Source organism: Asterias amurensis, chromosome 17, assembly GCF_032118995.1.
Source record: "Asterias amurensis chromosome 17, ASM3211899v1".
Taxonomy (NCBI): domain Eukaryota; kingdom Metazoa; phylum Echinodermata; class Asteroidea; order Forcipulatida; family Asteriidae; genus Asterias; species Asterias amurensis.
Window position 1 is genome coordinate 1,627,608 of NC_092664.1, and position 12,347 is coordinate 1,639,954.

General features: G+C 38.3%; 1 protein-coding gene across 4 annotated transcripts in view; it reads left to right on the top strand.

The window, feature by feature from the left end:
* The window catches only part of LOC139949470 (dyslexia-associated protein KIAA0319-like protein), a 46,791-nt gene extending 40,387 nt beyond the window's left edge, over positions 1-6,404 (top strand). For 3 of the 4 annotated variants that reach the window (XM_071947820.1, XM_071947817.1, XM_071947818.1), the window contains exons 24-25: positions 1,830-1,871; positions 6,217-6,404. In XM_071947820.1, coding sequence (XP_071803921.1) covers positions 1,830-1,871; positions 6,217-6,404 — 230 coding nt within the window. The remainder of the gene's footprint in view (positions 1-1,829; positions 1,872-6,216) is intronic. The other variant, XM_071947819.1, reaches the window with a different exon arrangement.
* Positions 6,405-12,347: the final 5,943 nt, after the last annotated feature.

Here is a 12,347-nt window from a genome sequence, read left to right on the forward strand (position 1 = left end):
ACTTGCAATTTCATTTCAAAGGTTTTCAACCAAATGTAAAACTGATCCATCTCGCAATGGTTTGCAGGGAAACATTTTTCCAAATCCTGGGCAGAAAGAACCCTGGATGTCTCTTTATGTTGATAGTCTTCAATTATGAAATGATTGTGTTTTTGTCATGTTGATTCGTACAATAGATTGTGTATTAGATTAATGAGAGTCTGGTTGTTAAATGATTGGTATGATAATACGCCTCTCTTAATATTTATGCATGAGTGCGTCACAATTCTAACCCAAAATGAGGTCATTGGCACAGCCACTGCAAGTGGTGGCGGACGTGCGTCTATAGCCTCATTTGGGGTAAGAATTATGCATCTATAGCCTCGTTTTGGGTAAGAATTATGACGTCATGCATGAATATTAAGAGAGGCGTATGAGAGAGTCGCTACCATTTTGCATGCTGGATCTATAACATTCCCTTATATCATGATTTATAATAGACCTTTATCATGTCCTTTGTGATGTGTGTGCAATAGCCATCCTGTATAACCTGAATCATCCTGTTTAATCCTGGAATATGTGGGAACCAATGGTTTGACAAATTGTTAGTACATTACATGTAAATGCGCAAGCCTTGAAAGGTTTAGAAAGAAAAGTGCCATACCGTTTTGCTCTCCATTTTATTTATTTGGCCCTCTTTGAATCCATGGCTGCAGATGAATTCGGCTTCAGGCTTCGTTCTCTCGTCTGAAGCCCTGAGCACGCTCGGAAAGCACGCACAATAATAATTGTCAAACAACCGTGGGGCCAGGCTAGCCTAAGCTGAATCTTGAGCCAAAGTCGTGGTTTCAAACAGGGTCTATGATGGCAGATATAGAATATGGCTGCACAATGATAAAGGTTTCTTAACAGCTCTTTGATAAAGACATACTAAATTTACTAACGATATCTTGGTTCCTATTTCCCTCTTCTTATGCTTTGAATCTTACAATTTCTCCCCATTATTTCTCATTATCATCCACCGTGTCATCCCATAACGCCATTCCACTCTGGCTCTCTCTTAATCCAATCACCCTCTTGTCCTATCACCAATCACTGTTCCCCTTCTTCCATCCATGTGATGTTCATTTTTCGTCTCCTCTAAACAAATCTATATTACCCTAAAACAAAAACATCTATAACATTGGATGTTTACTGCTGTGTTCCCTTATTCACCATCCTCCATGATGCAACCACTTTCCTCTGGACCCTGCTACCGTTCCTATCTCTTCCATCCTGTCAATTTAATACCGCTCCTATCTTCTCCAAACTCCACGACTGTGTCATTTGCCTTCCATCCCTACCCTTAACCATCTTATTAATGATCTTCTCTATATTACCGTAAACAAAAACATATGTAAACATTCATTGGCTGTTTACTGCTGTGGTGTTCCCTTATCCATAATCCTCCATGATGTATCCACTTTCCTCTGGACTCTGCTTTTCCACCCTTTTGTCATTTTAATCTTCTCCAAACTCCATGACTGTGTCATTTGCCCTTCATTCTTACCCTTACCCATCTCATTCATTATCTTCTCTATATTACCCTAAAACAAAAACATCTATGAACATCCATTGGCTGTTTACTGCTGTGTTGTTCCCTTATCCTCCACGATGTATCCACTTTCCTCTGGACTCTGCTACCTTTCCTCTCTCTTCCATCCTGTTGTCAATTTAATACCTCTCTCATATTCTTCCAAACTCCATGACTGTGTAACTTTCTTTCCATCCATGCCCTTAACCATCTCATTCTCTTCTCTACATCTTTGTCCTCTTCCTCCTTGGTGTCCGCTCTGCTCAACCTATTCCAGGTAGTGTCCTTGATAAACTGACTGACAAAGGCTCTTTCCAAGGTGATGGTTTTTTCTTTGTATTCTTTAGTTCATTTTTGTTGTTATATTTATATTATTTTGACTCTGTTTTACAGTTTTGTTGTTGAGAGTTCTCTTCCTCAGACTCTGTTGCTAATCCTAGTCCTCATAAATGCATTCTGTATTCTGCTCATGAATCTTCAACTTCATAAAGAACCCACGGCAGCCACAGCAATTGCTGTGGTGCCCCATGCTTTTGTTGTGATGCCATCGGCAATGTTATGGCGTTTTCTACAGTAAATGATATTTTACCAACGACACAAAAGAAAATCCAAATCTGTACAAGGAATTGTGATATTTTGAAGGAGCCAGCCTCAGTCTAAAGCCTGGGGCCGATTTCACAAAGACCTCAAATTGATCGTAACTTCAAATCAGTCATAGTTGCTAAGTAAAGTGTGATGTCACAATACAAATCTCTATATGGTGATACTGAAAATTTGTCTTACGATGAATTTTATTGCTTTGTGAAATCTGCCCCTGGTTCATACTTCCTGAGAATGCCAATGCGATATGATTGTTAACGTCTCAGCCCTGTTTCCCTGCAGGTGTTTTGCAAGAGTTGAGCACAGCTCAAATCTTCAAAATATTAGTTGCAAATTGGCGACATCAAAATTTGTATCGCAAGAAAGTATGAAAAAGGCTTTATACAGTCCAAATCTCTAAGTGAAATGAACACCCAGACCAATGGAGTCTAATAATGGTGAAATGCCTAGCCCATGTTAAGCAGTATGTTTCGCTGTGTCGAGCAGAAAGGAGTGAAACCTTTCACAGGGTTTGAATCCCAGTCATGACACTCTTGTCTTTGAGCAAGACATGTTAAGCATTATGGGTTTGGCTGTGTGCTTAGGAGTCGAGCAGAAAGGAGTAAAGCCTTGTGTCTTTACACAGTACATGCATTGTTGTGTTGCTCCTTGTTTTTTGTTTTTTTTGTCCAATATATCACAATAAAGAATTATAAGACATACAAGAATAGAGCACAAAGGGTGATAAGAGGAGGGCACCAGGAAAAAGCCTTGTACAGAGCCTGGACCCTTTATAATATAAGTGGTTTTACTTAATAACAATAACAATGTTGATTGATGAAATAAAAGTACAGTGAAAGGTATAATGCATACAGCAAAAATAGCACAAAACAATGTTTGTTTGTAATTAAACTGTTTGCATGCTAACACACCATCATTAACGCTTCTCCACATTTGTTATTATCTGCAACTGATACAGTGCATTTACACCATTATTTTTATTTCATTTTGATAAGTTAACTAAATTAACGCATCAAGGCACCAAATCATAACATTTGCTTCAAAGTATTGAGTACCTCAGACTCAAGTTCTGGGCCTAATTTCATGGCTCTGCTTATCTCCGAATTCTGCGCTTACGATCAGGATTCTCCGCTTACTTGCAAGCGCCGAATTTCTGCGCTAGCCTTGTAAGCGTAGAATGCCTAGTAACGTGGAGTACGCACGCACAGAAGCCAAAATTCGCCGCTAACCCGTGAAATACGCTTGCCGTAAGCACAGAATTCCCTGCTTCCGTAAGCGCCGATTCTGTGCTTACGGTTAGCAGAGCCATGAAATTGGGCCCAGGTTACTGAGTTATTAGAGTGTGGGTTTGAGTCCCGTTCATGACACTTGTGTCTTGACCTTTTCCACTCCCATGTTTGTTTCCCCTCCCTCCCCTCTCCTTACTCTCAACCTTTCCTTGTTTCTTCCCTGTGTCGTGTCACTTTGTTCCCCCTCCCTCCCCTCTCCTTACTCTCAACCTTTCCTTGTTTCTTCCCTGTGTCATGTCACTTTGTTCCCCCTCCCTCCCCTCTCCTTACTCTCAACCTTTCCTTGTTTCTTCCCTGTGTCATGTCACTTTGTTCCCCCTCCCTCCCCTCTCCTTACTCTCAACCTTTCCTTGTTTCTTCCCTGTGTCGTGTCACTTTGTTCCCCCTCCCTCCCCTCTCCTTACTCTCAACCTTTTCTTGTTTCTTCCCTGTGTCGTGTCACTTTGTTCCCCCTCCCTCCCCTCTCCTTACTCTCAACCTTTCCTTGTTTCTTCCCTGTGTCATGTCACTTTGTTCCCCCTCCCTCCCCTCTCCTTACTCTCAACCTTTTCTTGTTTCTTCCCTGTGTCGTGTCACTTTGTTCCCCCTCCCTCCCCTCTCCTTACTCTCAACCTTTCCTTGTTTCTTCCCTGTGTCGTGTCACTTTGTTCCCCCTCCCTCCCCTCTCCTTACTCTCAACCTTTCCTTGTTTCTTCCCTGTGTCATGTCACTTTGTTCCCCCTCCCTCCCCTCTCCTTACTCTCAACCTTTCCTTGTTTCTTCCCTGTGTCGTGTCACTTTGTTCCCCCTCCCTCCCCTCTCCTTACTCTCAACCTTTCCTTGTTTCTTCCCTGTGTCATGTCACTTTGTTCCCCCTCCCTCCCCTCTCCTTACTCTCAACCTTTCCTTGTTTCTTCCCTGTGTCGTGTCACTTTGTTCCCCCTCCCTCCCCTCTCCTTACTCTCAACCTTTTCTTGTTTCTTCCCTGTGTCGTGTCACTTTGTTCCCCCTCCCTCCCCTCTCCTTACTCTCAACCTTTCCTTGTTTCTTCCCTGTGTCATGTCACTTTGTTCCCCCTCCCTCCCCTCTCCTTACTCTCAACCTTTTCTTGTTTCTTCCCTGTGTCGTGTCACTTTGTTCCCCCTCCCTCCCCTCTCCTTACTCTCAACCTTTTCTTGTTTCTTCCCTGTGTCATGTCACTTTGTTCCCCCTCCCTCCCCTCTCCTTACTCTCAACCTTTCCTTGTTTCTTCCCTGTGTCATGTCACTTTGTTCCCCCTCCCTCCCCTCTCCTTACTCTCAACCTTTCCTTGTTTCTTCCCTGTGTCATGTCACTTTGTTCCCCCTCCCTCCCCTCTCCTTACTCTCAACCTTTCCTTGTTTCTTCCCTGTGTCATGTCACTTTGTTCCCCCTCCCTCCCCCTCTCCTTACTCTCAACCTTTCCTTGTTTCTTCCCTGTGTCATGTCACTTTGTTCCCCCTCCCTCCCCCTCTCCTTACTCTCAACCTTTCCTTGTTTCTTCCCTGTGTCATGTCACTTTGTTCCCCCTGTCACCCCGCTATATCCTATATCCCTTCCCTTTTGTGTTTTAGTTTTGTATTGGCTGTTCAATTTCATTTTAAATGCGACTCGTTCTTGTTTTGCAGTTTATCTTATTGTCTTGTTTAAATATTTGTGTATTTTATTTTTATATTTTTTACAATTTTTATATGTGCAAACCGAGGTAATCAAGGGGCAAATTGACAGCACTAGTAAAATTATCTATTTCTTTAACCCAGTTAAAAAAAAAATTAAGACTCATCTTTTTAATTATGTTATTTGAGTAAATGGTTTGTTTTTTACCCTGCTGTGTTTTGTTAGATATTATGTTTTGTATTTCTCTATCACATGTACTGTTTTCTGAATTTCTTAATAGCTTGGCTTATGTTTCCATGTTGATTATTGTACATGAGTTTGTTATTTTTTGTATTTAGCACCATGAGCAATGTTGTGGATTTTATGCACTTAAAGGGGCTAGGTACTTTTTGTATGACACAAAACACAATGTTCACAGATTTACATTAAACTTACACAGTTTGAAGATAATGACAGTAGAAAGCTTCCCTGTAAATATCACTTGCTGTAGCTTTGAGAAATGAGTAAAACAAGTCACGAAAATAATATTTTTCTAGGTGAGACTAAAAATTATTTCAGCATGTGAAACATTTTTTTGTGACTTGTTTTATTGAATGCTCAAAAACTACAGCACCCCAGCAAGCAATATTTTAAGCTACCATCATCTTCCAACTGTGTGAGCTTAAAGGCAGTGGACACTATTGGTAATTACTCAAAATAATTATCAGCAAAAAACCTCACTTCGTTATGAGTAATGGGGAGAGGTTGATAGTTTAAACATTGTGAGAAACGGCTCCCCTTGAAGTGACGTAGTTTTCCAGAAAGAAGTAATTTTCCACGAATTTGATTTCGAGACCTCAAGTTTAGAATTTAAGGTATCGAAATCAAGCATCTGAAAGCACACAACTTCGTGTGACAAAGGTGTTTTTTTCTTTCATAGTTATCTCGGAACTCCGTCAACCAATATAGCTCAAATTTTCACAGGTTTGTTATTTTATGCATATGTTGAGATACACCAAGTGAGAAGACTGGTCTTTGACATTTACCAATAGTGTCCATTGTCTTTAATGTAAATCTGTGGACAGTGTGTTTTGTGTTACAAAAAGTACCCAAAACTTTTAAGTTTTCATTATTAATAAGTTGTCATTATTATTATTTATTATTGTTGATAATTGGTTACAGGTAAGCAGAGTAGCAGTATCATGATATCGGAATCAGATGATGACAGTGACGAAGAAACTACATTGTTCGACTCCAAGAAGCGTCAGGGGAAAAATGGCAAAGCCAACGGATCTGTGCAGACGGTCCAGCCTCGCAAGAAGAGACCCTTCCCTTTAATCAGCTCCAACAACAGAACTGAGAAATTGTAAAAGAAATTAAAAGCTGAAACAAAAAGTCTGTGGAATGCTGGTGTTCAATGTTGTTGGGCAGCAGAATGTATTTTTCGTCTTGTCTCAAATATGATTTTGAAGATTTAAGCAAACAAATAAGTTAATTTTGACTAATCCTCATTTTACTGAGATTCATTATATTTCAATGTTTGCAAAGAAAGAAACAACTCTTCTAGTACAGCTCTCTGAAAGGTGGATTACATTCTTGGAAGTGAATTAATTTGTTACCGACTTGTAACGCTTTCAAGAAAAACTTCACAAAAAGAATGAACTCTTCGAGTTATGATTATAAAATCAAATTGATGTTTAGCAATCTAATAGCTTGAAGCAGTATGAGTGCAAGTTGTCCTGGGACCGATTTCACAAAGCAATACAATGCATGGCAAGACAAATTGTCAGTATAACCATAGTCTGTCCAAGGCTCTTTATGCAAGCACCCTGCTTTGAATAGCGTTGGATGACGAACTGCAAACAGCTTCGTTTGTACGAGGTTGAAAAACCTTTTAAAAAACATGCTTCGACCCCATGGTATCAAGTACTGTATATCAAATCAAGAGTACCCTGAGTGAATTCGGGGCGGGCCTGTGCTTGCGAAAAGAGCCTTGGACAAGGTTAGTACTACCAATGGTGATTTGCATTGTGACATCACACTAAGCAACTACAATTGATTTGCAGTTAAGATCAATCTTGGTTCTTTGAGAAATCGGCCCCTGGTAAATTGAGAAAAAACAAATGCAATACTGGAACTAAGAAGCAGTGGACTTGAGCTAGTCATTATATGTGTGCTTGATATGCTTGAATACTTCAGCCGAAGAAAATGTATTTACTTTTGAAGTGAATATCTGGAGTTACTGCTACCTTTCTTGTATCATCTTGGTAAATTATCAGCAGATCAAAACTCTAAGATTTTGAGGAACGTCTGTCCTCGAAATTTGTTGTCAAGCTGTGTTCCCACTGCGACTTTTCTGTAGAATGACAAAATTAACTCCAATGCGGACGCATGGTAAACTGACCTCCCTGTCAACTAACCGCGACCGTGAAGACCTCCGCGCAGCCATAGTAACTTAACAGGGCCGCTAAAAGTACAATTGGAACAGCTCCGCGCTGTAAACCTACTGTGACCATGCTGTAAAATGCTATTCAAACGCCGCAGGAATATAAGTCCAGGTTGGAATGCACGGTAGAAAGCCAGTCATGGTAACTTTTCACATGGCAGCGTAAGAAAAGGTCCAATGAGTAGTTTTATTTGGTTTCAAACATTTACCAAGCCATTAAACCTAGCTAGCATGAAATATAATGTGGTTTGTTCAATGGTTGTGCAGAGAATAGCACTCAGACAAACATTTCACCACTTACAAGATCACGGAATCATCAACTTGCCAATTGGCACTAATAGTAGTGTATATTCATAAAACATGGGCACACGTTTTCGTGCATATGTTCGTGAAATTTTGTTTATTTGTCTGAGGTCCGGGCACTAAGCTTCTATTTTTAGCATAGTGAACAGTTCTATTGATGAATTCAGTAATACATAACGCAGCCAAAATGGAATTTGCATAACTATACAGTCCCTAACTTGATACAGTTTTAATGTAATGCTCCACCCAACGGTCAATGTCTGCACCGTTTCAAATAGCATTTGAAATGAATTGTTTATTTTTTTCTAATAATCATGGCCCCCAATGTATTTTAAATTCCGATTAACTTAATTATACACATCTTTACAGAATATTAACAATTTATTGCAGCAGTTCTCTTTTATATATATATTGATTGTTGTAAATACTATTTACAAATTTATTTGATTGAGTTCAAAGAAAATTTCAAATGTTTTGAGACACTAATATTTATTTTTCATATGGTGAGTAGAGCAGTGGAGAAGTGTAAGTATTTGTTAAATTAAAACTCCAAATGATTTCTTGGTGTTGGTTAAAGGTTTTATGTCAGTGTGTCAGTGTAACATAGCTACTGGTTGCTGTTTGCCAGAAGGAAAATGCAAAACAATAATTACTGTTAAAAGTATAGGGAATGAAAGACCCACCCTAGTTGAACTGTTGCCCTTGTTTCACCATGTATCCCCGTCCAAACGTCACAAATTGCTTCCAAATACCTGTTTAGTTGAGTGAAACAAAGCCATTTCTAACATGCATGAACATCCAAAATAATTGTTGATCAAGGGTTTTCATGAAGAAGATAAAACCTTCTTGCGATTACCAAATTGAATTTGAGCAGTGAGTTTGCATCCAGTTACATGAGCCCAATTTAATCAAGCCTGTAAGCACACTAACTTGCTAAGCACAGAAAAATAATGCACACAAATAATAATTTCTGCTTAACAGAAATAGGTTTAATACATGTAGATGTTTTTAATTTGCATCGGGGAAAAAAATATATTAATTTTGGTTTAACCCATATACACTGCTGTGTGTAGCACTGTATACTCAGTACTTACCTGAGTTCTGCGACAAAAATCACATGCATATTACTCGGGTGGTGTTCGAATTCACAACCTTTGCAATACATGTAGGTTACCAGCCAAAACTGCATTAAGTTTATTCTGGTTCTGACTGGTGCCCCACGAATTTTTTGCTTAGCAAAGAAGTTTGTGAAGCAGTATTTTCTGCTTAACAGCTTTATGAAAGTGGACCCCGATGTTGTTTCACTAACACACTGATTTGTCAGTTGAAGGAGGTACTCGTGTTTAATATATTGAAACTAACATTTATTTAAAGTTGTTGTTGATTACTAAATGTATTGTTTGTCTGTCTGTTTTACCGTCTTGCTCTTATAGCATAGGTATAATACACTTCTTTCTAAATTTCTTTCTAAATATCCAAAAAGTAATATGGGAGAAACAGTAATGCTAAGCTTCAACTATTTCTTGAAACAGAAGTTGCAATTTAAAGCCATTGTACACTTTCGGTAAACAGTACTGTCCAAGTCCCATACTTCGTGTATCACAACTTATATAGAAAATAAAAAACCTGTGAAAATTTAGGCTCAATCGGTCATCGGAGTCGGGAGAAAATAACAGGAAAACCCACCCTTGTTTCCGCGCGTTTCGCTGTGTCATGACATGTGTTTAAAATAAATCCGTAATTCTCGCTAACGAGAATTTATATTGTTTTAATGTTTTCTCAAAAAGTAAAGCATTTCATGGAACAATATGTCAAGAGAAGTCTTTCACCATTACCTTCTGTAAACCCTGTAAATTATTTGTAAATCTGTGCACTTTTTTTTTCTCTCTGTACCGAAAGTGTATAATGGCTTTAAAGAAATATGTTGAGCTTTAGCACAGCCTATGTTGGCATTAAGTCCACAGGCTCTGTTCGGATGCCCAGTTTAATGGTAAACTTTTTGGTAAAATCACAAAATACTTTGGTTTGTAAATTTTATTATACTTTCATTTCCTTCCCATTTGTTTAAAACAGTTATAAATATAACAAAACCAAAAAACTTTAAATGTATTCAAGTTCATGCATGTAGAATATTTGTTGGGTTGTTCGGTTCGTTGTCAAAGTGTTTTTTTGTCACCCATTTTTTTTTACAATGAAGATGTAGAAAATTAGAGCCATGCACTGTGTAAAGAATTGTTAATTATTTTTTAATTTAATTGATTTTTCAACTCAAATTGTTCTTGTTTTTCCCCTCTTATACCCTGTTTTTCCATGTACTTGAGTTTTTAACATCGTGTTTTGGGGATGGTAGCAACACGAATCAGTTGCAGTATTTTATAACATATGATAGAAAAGCCTTTTGAAAATAGAGTTGAAAACTCATTGTCTTTTTGTTGTTTTAAATTTAAAAACACAATATGTTTATTTTTTAAAACTAACTAGATCAGTCCACATTTAGATGAAGAAAAATGTTCCTTCCGTTCCTGAGACTAATAGTTCTCTGTTTGTTTTTGATAGATCCTTGTCATAACCCATGGTTACCGTTTGGTCACCGCTTAAATGTGTCAAAAAATAATGTGTTTTCTGACTGGCACCCCCGAACAAAGATATTGACAAAATAGGGACACCGCCAACATAGGCACTCTGTATGCATCTCTTTGTTAGTTTTTCGTTAAAGACAGTGGACACTATTGGTAATTGTCAAAGACCAGTCTTATCACTTGGTGTATCTCAACATCACATAAAATAATAAACCTAGAAAATTTGAGCTCGATTGGTCGTCAGAGTTGCGAGATAACTCTGAAAAAAAAAACCTCTTGTCACACGAAGTAGTGTGCTTTCAGATGCTTGATTTCGATACCTCAAATTCTAATTCTGAGGTCTCGAAATCAAATTTGTGGTTAATTACTTCTCTCTCGAAAACTACGTCACTTCAGAGTGAACCGTTTCTCACAATGTTTTATACTATGAACCTCTCCCAATTACTTGAAACCAAGTGAGGTTTTATGATAACAAATATTTTGAGTAGTTACCAATAGTGTCCACTGACAAATGTGTTTTGGGTATGAATAACTCAGTGAAACAGTTGTAAGTTCAGGCAACAAATTGACAGTTCTGTTTAAATGAAGAAGTCCACTTTATTACGGTAGTAACTTCAAAGGAAAAATAGTACTCAAACTCCTAAAGGTTATTAGATCCTCTAGAACAGGTGTGAGAATACTCTCCAAATGTAAAACAGTGAAAAAGCACTCTTTGAAGAGCCATATGAGGGACAACTCGTTTTCGAGTGGTCTTCCACTCTTTTAGATTGAAGTTTGCATCTTTTTGAGTGATTTTTCACTCTGTCCTGGAGTGAAACCCCTCTAAAAGAGTGAAATAACCACCACTCTTTTTAAAGAGCCATATGAGGGACAACTCGAAATGTAAAGAGTGGTGTTTTTCACTCTTTTACATTTAGAGAGTAAGCACCAGTGGGCATACACCTGTTCACTGCACATGAGCTGGGTGGACTTCAGAGTTAAGACTAAGTGTTATCTTGAGTTAGGACAAATTACTCGTCCTAACTTAGGACTAGCCATACACTTTTAATATCTCCTAGGACTAATCCTAAGCATGTCTGATGTTTGATACATGTGTTGATACTACAGCGGTTTTTGCTTAGCAAATTTATTTATGATACAAAAGTCACAGTCAAGCAGCTTTATAAGATTTAGTCATGAGATTTTAATTCAAAACGCCCTGTAAGGACATGCATGTAATGCTGTAAACGTGTGCTATATTAACATTGTGTTTAAACATAAATAGTATTCCTTAAAGTAAACACATTTTGTCAGAGTAAACAATTCACATCATATGATACTATTCGTCAATCAAATGACAAGGATCAGGGCCAAATTTCATAATGCTGTTCAGCAGAAAATACTCCTTGACAAATTTCTTTGCTAGGCAAAAAATGAGTCGGGTACCGGCCATAACAATGCAAATTTAATTTAAATGGCTGGTAACCTGTTATTGCTGAGCAATGCAATTTTGTGCTTAGCAAGTTTTTGTACTTGCAGGCTTTATGAAATTGGGCCTGGTTAGTTAAGAGATATTACAACATTGGTCAAAACTTTAATTTCACTTAAACACTGATTGATTGAGTAATAGATATTGTAGTACTGGAAACTTCCTGAAATTTAGGACAAACAGTAGCTGTTTGATGTTTGCTGATTTGTTTCTTTTCCATTTCACCAAAAGCACGACACAAGTCAAATCATTTGAGTATCTCACTCAGTGCTTTGCCAAAATGGTACCAAGGAGCTGAAACTCAAAGAATTTTAAATTGTTTACGGACTAAACTGCCGCTAGCCACCGGGCAACCTCGGTAGTCTAGTTGGTAAGACACTGCTCTAGAATTGCAAGGGTCGTGGGTTTGAATCTCACCAGAGTAATGCCTGTGATTTGTTTTCACAGAGCTTGGGAAAGTACCGAGTGTAGGGAAGTAGGGAAGCATTTTACCAATGGTGTTCTCTTCAAATAGAAA